This window comes from Neolamprologus brichardi, chromosome 3, assembly GCF_056152115.1.
Source record: "Neolamprologus brichardi isolate AB-2024 chromosome 3, ASM5615211v1, whole genome shotgun sequence".
In the NCBI taxonomy this organism is placed as follows: domain Eukaryota; kingdom Metazoa; phylum Chordata; class Actinopteri; order Cichliformes; family Cichlidae; genus Neolamprologus; species Neolamprologus brichardi.
In genome coordinates this window covers 14,467,308-14,484,637 of record NC_142106.1, presented here as the reverse complement: position 1 = coordinate 14,484,637, position 17,330 = coordinate 14,467,308, and the positions used below count along the sequence as shown (strand labels likewise).

General features: G+C 43.9%; 1 protein-coding gene across 1 annotated transcript in view; it reads left to right on the top strand.

Annotated features, from left to right (window-relative positions):
* Positions 1 to 16,987, top strand: part of LOC148103591 (polymeric immunoglobulin receptor-like) — a 41,021-nt gene extending 24,034 nt beyond the window's left edge. Inside the window, exons 5-6 of the mRNA XM_087838149.1 lie at positions 16,084 to 16,386; positions 16,643 to 16,987. Coding sequence (XP_087694275.1) covers positions 16,084 to 16,386; positions 16,643 to 16,836 — 497 coding nt within the window. The 3' untranslated portion in view covers positions 16,837 to 16,987. The remainder of the gene's footprint in view (positions 1 to 16,083; positions 16,387 to 16,642) is intronic.
* Positions 16,988 to 17,330: the final 343 nt, after the last annotated feature.

Below are 17,330 nucleotides of genomic sequence, written 5' to 3'. Positions count from 1 at the left end.
GGTTCAGAGAATCAGCCTGGTGTTGCCATCCCTTTCTCAGCAGAGACCACATGGAAAAAAACACAAGATCTGAGGGTCCTGTAAGCAGCTTCTGGACTAACTGAAAATGAAAAGCAGCACCTCTACTGGCTAAATGGACCAGGCCTTGTCCACCTTCCTCGCTAGGGAGAAAAAGGACACTTTGAGGAATCCAGTGCAACTTGTCCCAAACAAAATCCACATATGAATATAAGCGATCCAGTCTTGCCAAAGACAAATGATTGTCCTTAGATTGACTCCAAGCATGCTGTCTATGATTTCTGTTGGAAGCCCTTTCAGACATCTAACAGGTCCACAGCTGCAGTCAGCTATTTGAGCCTGCAAGTAATGGGTTTTCAGTGCAAGGGAAAATCTCCACATAAAAACAAATACTCATCATCCCTACAATCTTAACAGTGTCACATTGGACATCTATATATAAAAAATAACATTCTATTCACCCCTTTGGTTGGAGTATATATATTGAGAAAAGCAAAATTCACATTTTCATCCATCCATCCATCCATCTTCCTCCGCTTTATCCGAGGCCGGGTCGCGGGGGCAGCAGCCTAAGCAAAGAGGCCCAGACCTCCCTCTCCCCAGCCACCTCCTCCAGCTTGTCCGGGGGAACACCAAGGGGTTCCCAGGCCAGCCGAGAGATATAATCTCTCCAGCGTGTCCTGGGTCTGCCCCGGGGCCTCCTCCCGGTGGGACATGCCTGGAACACCTCACCCAGGAGGCGCCCAGGGGGCATCCTTGTCAGATGCCCGAACCACCTCAGCTGGCTCCTTTTGATGTGGAGCAGCGGCTCTACTCTGAGCCCCTCCCGGATGGCCGAACTTCTCACCCTATCTCTAAGGGAGAGGCCAGCCACCCTTCGGAGGAAGCTCATTTCTGCCGCTTGTATCCGCGATCTCGTTCTTTTGGTCACTACCCACAGCTCGTGGCCATAGGTGAGGGTAGGGACGTAGATCGACCGGTAAATTGAGAGCTTCGCTTTTACACTCAGCTCCCTCTTCACCACGACGGACCGGTGCAGCGTCCGCATTACTGCAGCTGCAGCCCCAATCCGTCTGTCGATCTCCGGCTCCCTTCTCCCATCACTCGCGAACAAGACCCCGAGAATTGTCTGCCTTAGCAATATTGGGATTGCCGTGGCCTTGGCTCTGCAGGGGTGATCTATGTTTCCACACCAGGTGCCTTGGGTGGCACATGCCCTTTAACTGCATCATCCACTGGCAGTGTGTTTCTTAGCCTTTCTGGACAGAATGAAATAAAATGCAATCACAACCATTTAAGGGAGCACTCTGTAACTGAGGTCATTCCCAGTAATGTCTGAACTGGGACTGTGTGTGATGCAGAGAGGTGGAGATTGGAGGTCTTGATTGAACTACAAAGCTTGTAATCATGTTTCCTGTTGTTTGACCTGTGTGTGCTTGTGTTCAGACTTTAAACCAGAGCCAGATGTTGTCTACTCTTCACTAAAGTAGTCCACCAGTCCAACCACTGACGTCCACCTGCTCGCCTTTGGTCTCCCACCTCAGAGCAGAGTACATCCACGTAATAAAAAAGATTTCTCTACGTGTTTTCTCTCTTAATTGCAATGATATAACCCCCAAATTATACCTTTTCTTATTGGAAATTTTTAATGTGTATTGTGTAAATATAAGTAATCCACATACACTTAACGGAATCTAATAAAAACACTTTGCAGTTTTTTCTGTTCCTTATTAATGTCACTGCTTTGTTTCCTCATCTGGTTCTGTAGCTTTCACAAAGGTGTCAGATGGAAAATTTGATTTTTTTTTTTTTTTTAATTTAGGAAACCATTATATTTTTCTTCATTGCTCCTCTGCCTGGGAAACTATCAGTACCGCTTGAAATACCATTGAGTCATATGTAAAGACTGCTGCCATCTACTGGTAAAACTGGGAGTTACAGACAGTTTTTTAAAAGAAAACGGCTTTACCTCTAAATATCCAGCAGGTCCCCAGTTAGAGGTAGAACTGGTAAGAAAATAAATATGTTGCAGAATGTGATAAGTTGTTGAATAAAATTTGGGTGTGAAGGTGTAAAAATGTGTAGTTTGATATTTACACAAATATACTGAGAAGAGCAAACTTCTCTCTATCTATCTTTTGCTGCTTACAGCCACAGCTCTGTATGAAAGAGTATTAGGGCCACATTAAAAAATGTTACTGATCATTTTGAGAATAAAGTCGAAATTTCAGGCTTAAAGTAAAAAATTATTTTGGGAAGAAAAAAGCCAAAATACTTTTTTTTTGAGAAAAAGCTCTTTTTTAAATGCATATAGACACTAAGGGTTTTCGGGAGGAGCCGGGCTGCTCTCTGAGAGGAAGCAGGAACCATGCTCTCCTGTGTTTTAAATGCACTTTAGAACAGCACACACAGTGGCGGTCCTAGCCTGTTTGGCGCCCTGGGCGAACACTCCCTCTGGCGCTGTAAACACACACACACGAAGAGAGAGAGAGTATGCATAGTATGCAAACGGCTACCAAACAGCCATCATAATTCGTCATACAATGAGAACAGGACAAATCAACAATTGACAATGACTAATTAATATTAAAATCTGTAACATAATGTATTGTTTGGAGTTTAGTCTGTTACTGTTACTACTTTTACCATTTCTTCTTGGAGCAGCTGTAACCCACATCATTTCCTTAGGGATTAATAAAGTATTCTGATTCTGATTGTTTCAGGATGACCTGCCATTATCCAATCACACATCTGCTTACCTGTATCTTTTGCTCGTTTCTCCTCCTCTTCTTTTCTCTTTTTTCTAAACTGAGGACCTGATGGCTTTGAACTTTTCTTGTCCATCTTGGTTTTAATGTTGCACTCCAGTATGAACGCAAATCCCCCAACCCGAGGATCACCACAACATAACCTAACAGACCTACACCTTAGTTCACAGAATCACTTTGTCTAAGGTTTATTTCTGAGATTTCACACAACCCAGGATTCAAATCATGAATACATAATGGGCTTGGATTTACAACATTATAAATGAAATGTGCTCTATTTGGAAGCAGCCCCCCCTCCCCTTTCGACAGGTTGTGTGTGAGACTTTAAATCATCAAACTGTAAATTTTAAACTTTAAATTGTTATTGATCCCTTTACCTCGAGTCCTAAAGTGTATGTTTATTTTCTTACTCTTCTTATATATATTGTTTGTTTCCTTGCACTGCTGTAACTGGAGCCTCGTCGTCTCGTCTCTCTATAAACTGGACTGTATGTAGCGGAGATGACAATAAAGTTTACTTTGACTTCAGCAGCGAGCAGGCGCACCGAGGGCTCTCGCGCTCACTTTTTGTGTATAGAATTTGGAAAAAACATCGGTGCAAATTATAAGTCTGTATCATAATGTCTGGTGTTTTCGTGTTTGTTGGTTTGTTTTTATTTTGTTTTATTGCGAGTTGGTTATTAGACGCTGCTCCAGCCGGTCAGAGAATCCCCCGCCGCCCCGCCCTCTGGTCTCTGCGCCGCAAGCAGCAGGCGCACCTCGCAAACGAAGGGCGCCCTTACTCCCAGCAAATGGGCGATAGAAAGCCGATCGGTGCCTGTGACATTCCCAATATGCGCTGGCTGACGTCGGGGCAGCATGAGTACGAGCATTATTTATTTTTCGCCGATGCCCGTGATGCCGCCCCCCACCACGATGCCGCCCCGGGCAACTGCCCGTGTCGCCCGTATCTAAAACCGCTACTGAGCACACAGCAACACTATGAGCGTGCGTAGGGAGGTTTGGGGTCTTCACTCACCCCGGTTCTGTTAGCCGTCAGGGCTGGGGGGCTGGGAGGAGGTGCTGGCCGTTGGATTGGGGTCTGGGATGCGGGGCCTCCCTGCTACTGTAGATAAGGAGGTGGTCCGCTTGCCTCCACCCCAGAGAGAAGGGTAACATCTCCTGGGTTTAGGTGCGGCTTGCCCCTCTGGGGGCGGGGGTACCTGGACCTGGGATATAGAGTATGATTGGGGAGTGTGACTGTCTGTGCAGTGTCTATTTATGTCTGTCTACATGTTGGGTGAGTGCCGAGTATTTAGTTGTGTATATGGGGTGGGAATGCACGTTTGTGTCCGCGTGCGCCTGTTCATCTGTGTCTATATGTCAGGTCGGGTCTTAGACTCAACCTCTCTGGGTACATCTCAGGCTCTCCAAAGTACGGAGGCCTATCTCCCCTCACCACACTCCCTGCCAGTGGCTGATGCCCTCAGACGTTGGTGTGTTGGTGGTCCTTGTCGACTGGGGCTGGGTGCTCATGTATGTACCGGCTTACTCCTGGTGGCCGATTGGCGGGGCCTGGCGCCTGTGGCCCGGCTGGGCCCCATCCGGGGGATGGGATGCCCTCAGGCCTCTGGGCCTGAAGCTCGGTCCTCTCTGGCACAGCTGGCTGCCGGCAGAGCCCGCGTGCACGCCACTGCAACCCCCTCTGGCCTCTGCTCCGTAGCTGCTGGGTGACCTCTCGTTTGGGGCTCTACTCAGCTCTTCCCAGGAGGGTGGCACGGTTCCCCCCCTTTTGGTGGTCCTCCTCGGGTCCTCGTACTCTGGGGCCTGGATCTCCTCCATACCTGCTTCATACCCTGGGGGACGGGGCTATGGCTTCCCACACTCCCTAGCAGATTGTTACATGGAGAAACCTTTGGAATACAAGCATGCTGATCCACACAGGTGTGCACACAGGTGTACACAGACGCGGACTACACCTTTCTTGGCTGCTGCCTCAAAGCACATTGTGCGCTGTCTATCTTGCGTGCTGCACAATAGTGTTTAATATTTAGTATCTACTGTTATCTACTAGTAGCTACTAGCTATCTGCTAGCTAGTTTATTGTGATGGTGCTGGATTTATTATGTTGCTCTTTTTTTGTTTGTTTTCTCTTCTGTTTTTTTTTTCTCTCCATACAGGTGATCCAGGTGTTTTGTTTGTTTTTCTTTCTTTCTTCCCCCCTTTCTCACCATCTCTTCTCCCCTCTGTTTTACTTTCTCTCCCTCTCTTTCTTTCATTCTTTCTCCCTGTCCTATCCCCCAGTCATGTCTGTCCCGTTTGTAGCATCTGAAAATAAAATAAATACATAATTATAATAAAGGTCAATCAAATTGACCAATATGGCAAGGCCATGATGATCCACTTGGTAAAATAAATCCGCTAGGCATCTTTCTTGGCCTTAAGACAACAATTCTGATGGCTAAAGATCCAAACGGGACACACACAAAAAAAGAGAGAAAAAGCTCTTAATGTTATTTTGAGAATAAGGCTCAAATGTAGAAATTACAGTTGTTTCCAGACAAACAGCTGCCACAGCTGTTATACCCTCTACAAAATGCCTGTAGAGTTGGTGAAATTGTACTTCAGAATCCATATTAGTTACAAGGAAATCTTTCTGAGTTAACTTATTACTTCCTCCGAACCGTCAACGTGTCTTTTAGTCCCCATTCCTACAAAACTGCTCAAAAATCCTTGAAAGAGTAGTTGTCAAACAGCTAACAGATCATCTGCAGAGGAATGGTTTATTTGAAGAGTTTCAGTCAGGTTTCAGAGCTCATCACAGCACAGAAACAGCTTTAGTGAAGGTTACAAATGATCTTCTTATGGCCTCTGACAGTGGACTCATCTCTGTGCTTGTCCTCCGTGCAGCGTTCGGTACTGTTGACGATAATATTCTATTAGAGTGATTAGAGCACGCTGTAGGTATTGAGGGTCACGTGGCACAGTGGTTTAAATCATATCTATCTAATAGATATGATTAAACACAAAAGGACTAAATCATATACAAAAAAATTCTGTCCATAACCATGGTACACACAAAAAACGGTGAGAAAAAACACAGTTTCTATGCAGCACCTTCACTGTCTGCAATGACAAATAGTGATTAAACCACTGAATCGCTATTTTTTTTTTTTTTTTTTTTTTGCCTGTCCCATTTGGTTCTTTAGCCGTCAGAATTGTTGTCTGAAGACCAACAAGGATACCCAATGGATTTATTTTGCCAAATGGATCATCATGGCATTGCCGTATTGGTCCATTTGATCGACCTTTGTTTTTATTATTTATTTTATTTTCAGTTGTTACAGACGGGACAGACATGAGTGAGGGATAGGAAAGGGAGAAAGAAAGAGGAAGGAAAAGAAGAACAGAAGGGGAGAGGGACAGTGAGAAAGGGGGAAAAAAAATATCTCCGGGATCACCTGTTGAGAGAAAAAGAATAGAAAACAAGCAAAAAAAACAAAACAATGCAACATACTAAACACAACACCATCGCATTAATCTAGCTAAGTGTAAACAGCAGTAAATACTAAATATTGAATGTTGTTGTGCAGCACGCAGGACAGACAGCGCACAATGTGCTTTGAAGTAGCAGCCAAGAAAGGTGTGATTTAAGTCTACGAACAGTGAACACCCGTGTGCACACCTGTGTGGATCGGCGCGCTTGTATTCAAATGGTTTCCCCATGTAATGGTCTGCTAGAGGATGTAGAGAGCCATAGCCCCGTCCCCCAGGGCATGAAACAGGCATGGAGGAGATCCAGGCCCCAGACATCCAGAGGCCCCAGAGTGCAAGAGCCCAAGGAGGACCACCGGAGGGGCATCCGTGCCACCTTCATGGGAAGGGCTGAGGATCCCCAGATGAGGGGTCACCCAGTAGCCACCGGGCAGAAGCCAGAGGGGGCTGCACCGGCGTGCCCGCCGGCTCCGCCGGCAGCCAGCTGCGCCAGAGTGAACCGAGCCGCAGGCACAGAGGCCGGAGGCCCGAGGGCCCCCCGCGCCCCGGAAGAGGCCTGACCGAGCAGCAGGCGCCAGGCCCCGCCAAGTAGCCACCGGGAGTGAGCTGGCACATGACCTGAGCGCCCAGCCCTGGACACCAAGAACCAACAATGCACCGACCCCTGAGGGCATCAGTCACCGGCAGGGAGTGTGGTGAGGGGAGATAGGCCTCCACACTTTGGAGGGCCTTGGAGTTCCCAGAGAGGTGGAGTCTAAGACCCGACCTGACATATAGACACAGACAAACAGGCACACACAGACACAGACATGCATTCCCACCCTCATGCACACATATACAAACACTCAGCACTCACCCAACGTAGGAATAAACGTAAATGGACATGTACACACAATCACACTCCCCAAACATACTCTATACCCCGGGTCCAGGTATCCTCGCCCCCAGAGATGGAAACGGCACCCAGACCCAAGAGATGTTACCCTTCCCTCCGGGGTGGAGGCAAGCAGACCGCCCCAGGCTCCGCAGCAGCAGGGAGGCCAATCGGACAGCCAGCATCTCTTCCCAGCCCCCCCGCCCCGATGGCTAGCAGAGAACGGGGGTGTGTTAAGACCCCATACCTCCCTCCTCCCGCTCAAGTGTAGTGTTGCTGCGTGTTGCTCTAAAGTGTATTTAAAACAAGGGAGAGCATGGTGCTGCTGCCAGAGAGCAGCAGGTGTTAGCACGGCCCCTCCCGAGAACCCTCAATGTCTACATGGATTTAAAATTGAGAGGTGGGCACCGGCGCCAGAGGTAGGTTTGAATACTCAGACCGTCTACTGGACGCCGTTAACGTGCCCACCCTCAGGGCCCTATATATATATATATATGTGTGTGTGTTATGAGAGTGTAAGTAATGTGGATGTCTAAGTTGTGAGATAAAATTGAGGCACAGGTGGCCAGAAGAGGACAGGGGGGGGGGGGGGGGGGGGGGGAATGTCTCCCCTGCACCCTGGTGACACACCCGCACCCCAAAGCCCTACCTGTGTGGGTGGGTGTGGTGGAGCGGGAAGAGGGAGGCAGCCGGGGATGGGGAGGAAAAGAAGGGAGGGGAGGGTGTCCCTCCCTAGGGCCAGCTCCCCCGCTGACCCCAATATGCACCCCCGTCCTCTGGTATCCACCGAGGCAAGGGAGCCCAGGCCCATCCAGACCGGGGCCTACGGCAGCAGCACCGCCAAGCCCCACAGGACCCGGGGCAGCCCACCCCACCCCACCGCAGAGGAAACTGTACCCACCCCAACATTCAATCATCTCCCAGACTACACAAGACACAGACACCCAGGTTAAGTTTATTCTCCACCTCTCCTATGTCTCTCCCCCACCTGCAGAGTGGACTCCTGCAAAGATGGAACAACCTCCCTGCCAGTTCAAGAGCCCCCCGGTTAGGCCGATGCACAAGAGGCCCCCTGCGCCAGGGCTGAGCCCCCGTGCACCCACCCGCCCACAACCTCGGCGACACACCGACGAGGACCGAAGCCCCCAAGGCCCAGCCAGAGCCCCAGCACGGAGGCGAAGCACCCCCGAACCCCAAACCCCCACGCCCGCCCCGGATCCACTCAGGGGCAGCCAGGCCACCAGGCCAGTAACCTACGTCCGCCAGCACAGACCATCCTCCAGCCCCGCTGCACGCGGCCACGAGGAGAACAACCTCTGAGAGCGACCAGAGCCACTAACCAGGTTATGAACACAACCCCCGGGTTAAGCCCTCCAGGGATAACGTCTCTAGGAGTCCTTCAGGTGCCCTAAGCCCATCCCAACCTCCACATCAACCACAATAGCCAAGGCGGGACCAAACCACGACCCCCCACCCCCGCTAGGTGATGGAGCCGATCAAAGGAGCCCAGAGGGATTGATCTAATGCGGTGGCAGAGGCTATATCGAGACTAATGTGATGTATTAGATAGTTTCTATATTGGCTAGAATTAAGATTATTTTTATTTTTCCAGTTCATGAGGACCGTTTTCTTGGCGATGCATAGGGCAATAAAAACCATGTGGACTGTATTAATTTCTGTAGTGACATCATCCAAATTTCCCAACAAGCATACTAAAGGGGAGGTTGGAATTTTACATTTCAGACACTTTGATAAGTCCTCACATATCTCGTGCCAAAACTTCTGCACTGGTGGACAGAACCAAAGAGCGTGGATGTAACTGTCTGGTGTATTGCCTTGACAGTGTGAGCAGTTGTTGGCGGATGTAAAGCCCATCTTAAACATTCGATGACCTGTATAGTGCACTCTATGCAGTATTTTGTATTGTATTAATTGCAGATTGGGATTTTTAATCAATTTAAAGGTTTTTAAGCAAATCTGAGACCAGACGTTTTGGTCTAAGCTGACTGATAAATCTGCTTCCCACTTTGCAATAGGAAGGGATATTGATTCATCTATTTTAGAAAGTGTTCTGTATATTTTAGATAATAGTTTGGGGGATTTAAAAGTAAGAAATTGAACCACACTTGGTGGTGTTTGTAATTCAACTTGACTGAGGTTAAATTTCTTTTTTACTATGGATTTAATTTGTTGATATTCTAAAAATCTTTTCTTGTTGATCCCATATTGTGTAACTAGTCTGTCAAATGGAATAAATTCTGTTCCCTCTATTATATGTTCTAAGTATTTAATTCCTTTACAACTCCATTCTGGGAAATTAATCATATTTTTGTTTTGTAATATGTCAGGGTTATTCCAGATAGGTGTACGTTTGCATGGGATTAATGAAGACTCCGTTATTTTTAGAAACTCCCACCATGCTGTCAGAGAAAAGCTGATGTTGATGCTTTTAAAGCATTCATGTCTTTTGATGTTTGAGCTAATAAATGGTAGGTCTGAAATCTCTAGATCATTGCATAGTGCCTGTTCAACATCTAGCCAGGGCTCATCTAAGAGGGTACATTTTAACCATTCTGAGATGAACTGAAGCCTGTTGGCTAAGAAGTATTGGTGAAAATTAGGCAGATCTAATCCTCCTCTATCCTTGGTTCTTTGTAGCGTTTTTAAGCTGATGCGCGGGGGTTTATCTTTCCAAAGGAATTTAGAAATATGTGAATCCAGAGATCTGAACCAATCTTGTGATGGTTTGTTAGGGATCATTAAAAATAAGTAATTTATTTTTGGCAAGATCATCATTTTTATAGTGGCGACCCTTCCTATGAGTGATATGGGTAGAGATTTCCATCTAGTCAGATCGCCTTCTACTTTCTTTAGAAGTGGGATGTGGTTTAATTTAATTAAGTCTGAAAGCTTAGGAGAAACATTAATACCTAAATATTTAATATTTCCAGATTGTAGTGGGGCAGAAGATGAATTATGGAAGGAGCAGTTAATGGGAAGAACTGTAGATTTTGGCCAGTTAATTGAATAATCTGAAACTCTTGAAAACCAGTTTATTAGAGTAATTACCTCAGAGAGGTTGATTTGTGAGTTTTGCAGAAAAAACAACACATCATCCGCATAGAGACTGATTTTATGTTCTACGTTATTACATTTTATGCCCTTAATTGTTGTAGCCTGTCTAAGTGCTGCTGCTAGAGGTTCGATAAAAATTGCAAAAAGTGAAGGGGAGAGTGGGCATCCCTGTCTGGTGCCCCTCAGGAGACAAAAGCTGGAGGATGTCTGGTCATTTGTTCTGATACGAGCTGTTGGGGAATTGTATAATATTCTTATCCAATTTATGAAAGAGTTTCCAAAACCAAATTTGTGTAAAGTTGCAAATAAAAATTTCCAGTTAACTCTGTGAAATGCTTTTTCTGCATCTAGAGATAATATTATGGTTTCAATGTTTTTATTGTATGAGTAGTCTATTAAATTAAGTAATCTACGAGTGTTTGTTGAGGAGTGCCGACCTTTTATGAAACCAGTTTGGTCAGGATGAATTAAGAGGGGGGTTATTTTCTCTAATCTCTTTGAGAGAGCTTTGCAGATTATTTTAAGGTCTACATTTATAAGGGATATTGGACGATAACTTGAGGGAAATAAAGGGTCTTTTCCTGGTTTTAGCAGGAGACTAATGTTAGCAGAATTCATATTTGGTGGTAGTCTCCCATTTTTCTTGATTTCCTGCAACATTCCATGGAATACTGGTGCCAAAATTGTCCAGAATTCTTTGTAGAATTCTGCAGGAAAGCCGTCTGGACCTGGAGCTTTATTAATGGGCATACTTATCAGGGCTTCCTGGAGTTCACCTGGCGTCAGTGGTGAATCCAGTGCCATTGCTTGACTGTCTAGTAATTTTGGAAGAGTTACGTTGTCAAGAAACAAATCAATTTCATTTTTAGACGGGTTTATTTGTGGTGAGTATAAAGTTTCATAGAAATCCCTAAAAATCTTGTTTATTCTTCCAGGGTCATATATTGTGTTCCCTGATAAATCTTTAGTAGCACATATAGTTGTTTTTTCTTTATTTATTTTTAACTGGTTTGCTAGAAATAGACCTGGTTTGTTACTGTGTTCAAAATTCTGCAAGCGAAGTCTTTGTACAAGGAATTGTGTTTTTCTATTAGTAATTTCATTTAATTCTAGTTTTGTTTTGCGTATTTTGTTCATTATTTCTTGATCTTGGTGGAACGCGTAGGCTTCTTCTAAGGATTTGATGTTTTTTTCTAATTCCTGAATATTTTTGTTTTCTTCTTTCTTTTTGTGTGATGAGAAAGAAATTATTTTACCTCTCATCACAGCTTTTCCTGCTTCCCATAGAACAGAAGCAGATGTTCCGGGAGTGTCATTAAAGTCTAAATATGAAGTCCATTCCTTTTTAAAATATTTAATAAAGTCTTCATCTTTAAGTAGTGATGTGTTAAATCTCCAGTTTTTACTTGGCGTAGTATTATTCTTGTGTATTAGTGTTAAAGATACAGGAGCATGATCGCTGACAGCTATAGGGTGAATCTCAGTGTCTGAAATGTCACTCAGCAGTGAGCTGCTGACCAAAAAATAATCCAGACGAGAGTAGGAGTGATGAACATGTGAGAAGAAAGTATATTCCTTACTGTTGGGGTGAAGGGAGCGCCATGCATCGCAAAGGCCATAGTCGCTCATATACTGTTTGATTATATTTGTGGATTGCCAATTGCGCTGAGTTCCTGTTGTGTTGAGCCTATCCATTTCTTCATTTAGTCCAAGGTTGAGGTCGCCTCCAAGAATGAGTGTGCAATCAAGGTGTTCAGAGAGTGCACTAAAAAATCCGTGGAAGAATGAGGGTTCATCAACATTTGGACCATATATACTTACAATACATAGTTTTTTGTTCAATATTGATAGTTTAATAATTAGAAATCTACCCTCTGGATCTATAACTGTATCGAGTACTGTAAAATTAACATTTTTATGTATTAAAATTGCTACTCCTCTTTGTCTAGAATTATAACAAGCTGCAAACACATTAGGAAACTCAGGTGTTTTAAGTTCGTTTAAACCTGTAACAGGTCTGTGAGTTTCTTGTAGTAAAACAACATCTGCCTGTAGTTTTTTAAGCTGGTTAAATATCTTTAACCTCTTTCCTCTGGTGCCAGCCCCATTTACATTCCATGTGACAAACCTCAGCATGCCCATAATTGTGTGTGTATGTCTAATGATGTAAGCTGGGTGTTTCGTTTAGACGGGTGGAGAAAATGTGGAAACTTGTTTGTAAATAGAAAGAGAAAAAAGTGTGGTGATAGGCTCCATAAGTCTGACTATGTGTGTGACTATTCACTAATATGAACAAGCGTGGCTTGTGTATGTGTCCTGTAAGTCTGTGCTTGCTGTGAGGCTGTTGTAAATGTGCTGCCGTTGAGCGCATGTGTTTGCGTGATCGTGGTGCGAATATATGGAGAAATAGAAGGTGTTGTTTGTAGGTGAGTGGGGAAGTAGGTGATCACAGCAGTGAAAGACAAGAGAAAGAAAGAAGCCACATAAACTGTGAGCGACAACAAAAAAAAAGAAAAGAAACGGAAACATTCCAATTAAAGTAAAGACGGAGGGTGACGGTGTTATATCTGCTATGACATCATACTGATATTACTAGGTTAAACCCATATTAAAGGAGAAAGTGTGAATGAATAAGAAAAGGGTGTAGCGGGTTCTTATCTGGAGTGCAGTCAATATAACCACGGTGTGGTGCCGGGGTCGCGGTAGAGCTGTCCGTCCACGTAGAGCCGGTCCACGGCGATGACAGCGCGGGAGCCTTTCTGCATGAAGCTACGTCGGACTGGGAACAGGACCTTGCGTCGTTCCAGGATCTCTTTGGGGAACTGGTCGTTCACGCTGAAGTCCGTTCCTTTCAGTTCCCTGCCGCGACTCTTCACCTGTTCCTTCTGTTTAAATTGACCAAATTTGGCCACAATAGGACGTGGTCTCCCGGTCCGCGACCTCACGCCCCCCAAGCGATGCACTCTATCGAAAGCGATGTTCTTTACGGTGTCCTCCGGCAGCTTCAGGTGGATTTTAATGAAGCTTTTCACCGTTGCCTCCGCGTCCTCTCCGGTAGATTCTGGAATACCAGAAAAAACAAGATTGTCTCTCATGCTACGGGCTTGTAGATCGATAACGGACTCTTTTATTTTTTTATTTTCAGTGTTTAGCTGGGTCACGTTATCGGCGAGAGATTTGACCGACTCCCGAAGCGTGGCATTTTCAGCGGCAAGCGTTTCCACCTGCTGCTGGCTGAATTCCAGGGATTCTCTCAGAGATTTAAATTCCCGGTGTAAAATCTCCACCAGGGACAGCCTCGCATCGAAACTGGACAATCGCTTGTCGATTGACTCCAGGATATCTGCGATGTCTTTGCCGGCAGGCGATGTTGTGCCGGGGGAGTCTGCCGGGCGACATCTCTTCGATGACGGCGTCTCAGTTTTGGCCGGGGAAGATGCACTCTGGGCCTTCTTCATTACTAAATCTTGGAAGCAGCGGTCGATGTATTCTTGGAGAGCGTCTAAACTCTCCCCGTTGTCCTCCAGGGTGTTAGAGATGATAAGACAGATGTTGTTAGTTATATGACAGTTGGTTAGTTTATTTGGCAGTACTGAAGCTTAAGGAAACTTTGTTAAACTCTACGCTACCATTCGCTTTTTTTTTTTTTTTTCCGCCAAATCTCCGGAGTCTGACGTCACCTACAACATGGGTCGCTTACCTTACCCGTCACTTCCGTCACTTACCTGAAGCCTTCCGTCACTTACCTCCTGAATCGCTATTAAATACATTAATTGTTGCTTTCTGATACAATAAAATAACACAAAACAAAATGAACAAAATAACTATAACAGCAAACTCTATATTCCTGATTTGAATTTTTGCATTTTCATAATTTTTTTTATCTATTTTTTTTCTCAGTTGTGAATAAAAAAAAACTAACTGAGTGGTTAATATTGTTTTCCTTCTGGAAATCCCTTTTTAAATTTAAAATATTTATCATCGGGTTAATAATTTATTGTAATTTATTATACTTCTTTTGTCATTATCCATTAAATTATCAAATTACTAACTTAATTGTGGTCTAGAAAAGAATAAATAAATGAGTGGATCATTTTGATAGTACATATTTTTATTGTAAAATTAATAAATTCGTGGAAACATGCTTTTATTTTGATGGAGACGTGTTTCCTGGTTTTCCATACGCTGGTTTCATGTAAATCACGTGTCTTCTTCTTTTACATATCAGTCATAATTCGTCCTTTACGAAAAGCGAAACCACGTGACAAAACTTTCTTAGATAAATCTGCTACTTTAAAACAAGCTCTGATGTTTGACCAAGAAACTGCCAACAAGTGAATCTTAGTAGAAAAGAAAGTGACAGATGTTAAAATCAGCGTTATTTGTGTTTCTCTTCTCCGGTTTTCTGGGACGTCTGGACTGCGCAGGTAAGCCGTTCGTACCTGTGGGAATAAATCTGTCTGATCGTCGAGATGAGGGGCATAGAAATGCTCAAAGGAAGTGATTTTGCGGGTTTATGAAATTAATTTACTTATAACTCAGTTTTTGCGCTAAGTTATCCACTGTTTCTGTTTCTAGTTGTTTGAGTCAGTGTATCAGTGCAGAGTAAATGTACGTGAGCAGGTAATGACGGGAGAGGAACTTACAATTAAAAAAAATGTATGTTAGCTCGCTATAAGAAGAGTCACGATCAAAGTTTAGTTTCATTTTAACTTCGTGTAATGGCGGAGTCCATGAAGAAGTTTCACCTGATTCTCTGTAAGATCAGGTGCGCCGCTGGTGTGCGCGAGTAAAATTTAAGATTAAGCTTTAACAAACTCAAGCCTAAAGACCAGCACAGACGTATTTATAAAACAATTAAGTTTCATACAATAGCACATTTTGTACTCCCTGGTTCCAAAGTCAATAATCAACAGATTTTCACGGGATTATCACTTCACACTGACGATACACTATTTCTGTGTGGAAAGCTGGAGGAGGCTGTCAGTACATTTAAAAGAATATATTTTATATGCTGTATAAGACAGGAAACGCAAAAGAGTATGTTGTAATGTGGTGCAATTTTGTTGGCATTGTCCCACAACGGACAACTTGAAAAGTAGAGTAGAATAGTAGTGAGTAGAGTTTTGTGTGTGTGTGTGTGTGTGTGTGTGTGTGTGTGGTGGGGGGGGGGTTACCTACACATAAGCTTGCACAGTCAGAGTTAACAATGAGATGTGTGTAATGATAATAATAATGGTGAATTTAAACAGAAAATGTAAAAAGAGGAAGTTAGAAGAATTAGAATTGATACCGTTTTAAAATGATTAAAAATGATTAGAGACACATCTTTAATAAATAGTATCTGGGCCAAATGTGTGCAAATGCTTAACATAGGAAATGATTACAAGACTTATTTTATTCAGTCAGACTTAAAACATGCATAATATTATTAACCTATAAAGGTATGTGCCATCTGAGCACAGTATTATGCAAATGGTCTTACTTTGTGTATTTGAACAAACAGTATATTTCATAAAACATTTCTGGCAGTGTTTCTCTGACATCCACTTTCACTTCAAGGTGGGAATTGTGACACTGTGGCCACCTCTCCCAAGATGAATCCCTGAGTAGTGACAGAGCATATCATTTTTTAACATGGTTTTCTCTTCCTTGTAGGCGAACAAGAATGTTTGGTAACAAAATGAATGAGCCAAATCAGAGAGTGCAGAAAGTATTTTAAAGCATGTGTCTCTTCTGGTCCCCTGTGGGGTTTTCCACAAAGCATATGAAGAAAATGTAACCAGTTCAGCTCTCAAAAAACTATAATACTGTATAGATCTTTAGTTTCATTTTCCTGTTATTTTTTTTCTTCATCTCATCCAGTTGTTCCAGTCAAACGAGGAGAAGAGATTATTCTGGAGTGTTATGGTCCCAAAAATGCTACCACCAGACTATTAAAGTGGGACAAATCTGACGTGAAGTCAAACCTTTATGTTTTCTACTTCAGAGAAGGCAAGCCTTATGAAAACTATCAGCATCCACATTTTAAAGATCGAGTAAAGCTGAAAGATCAAGAGATGAAGAATGGAGACTTTTCTGTGATTCTCAAAAATGTCACCATGAATGACACGGGAACATATGAATGTCATGCTGGCTACAACAATGATGTGAAGCTCTTGAGCACAGAAAACTTGAGTGTTGTTGATCCTCCAGGTGAGTGAGTAGAGTTGAGTGTGTGTGTGATCAGAGGTGAAGCTGCTTCCTGGTTGTTGATGTTTGTTTCTAAAGATGTTGTTGATGAGACTTTGTAGAAAGCAGCTGGTCTGAGTGATGTGATCAGAGTGCAGTAGATAATGTCTGACAGCAGTTTGAAGAGGAAATGGATTCTGTTCTGTTCTTCACTCATCACCTACCTGACAGCTGACACCTCACACCTGTTTCTCACCTGCAGATCAACCAGGAGGACAAAGTGGAGATGGAGGGAAGGAGGCTGGAGAAAAGGAGAGTGGTTCTGTTGGACTGATCGTTGGTCTGTCAGTTTCTGCTGTGCTTGTTATTGTTGGTGTTGGTGCTGTTTTTATCTACAGAAGATATAGACGTAGACAAAATCAAGATTACCAGCTCCCTGAGGATCAGGGGCTTTGAAATTCCATCAGTGGCTTCCAAACTGAACTGTGAGTCCTGCTGCTTGTTTCAGATTCATGAAAAGCCAGTTCAACATTCAGAGTGACTGATGTTGGTCCAACAGTGGACTCAGATAGTAGCAATGTCAGTTTTTGTTTTTGTTGCAGTTGTTGGTGTTGGTGTTTTGATCAACATAAGATATAAAGAACAACGTTAGGACTGACATGGTCCTTGCACTGAACCACAGAGACAAATGTTTGAGAACGTTCTATGGCTAAATTGTGAATCTCCTGCTGATGAACACAGAGACAAAAATGATATGAAAACAGACAGCTGTCACCAACACTCCACAAGGATCCCTGATGTCACTTTGACACTTGAGGATGAACTGCTTCATCAACCTCAGTCTCAGCAAAGAGCAGAACTGCATCCAGAAAGTGACATCAGAGTGCAGCAGATAATGTCTGACAGCAGTTTGAAGAGGAAATGGATTCTGTTCTGTTCTTCACTCATCA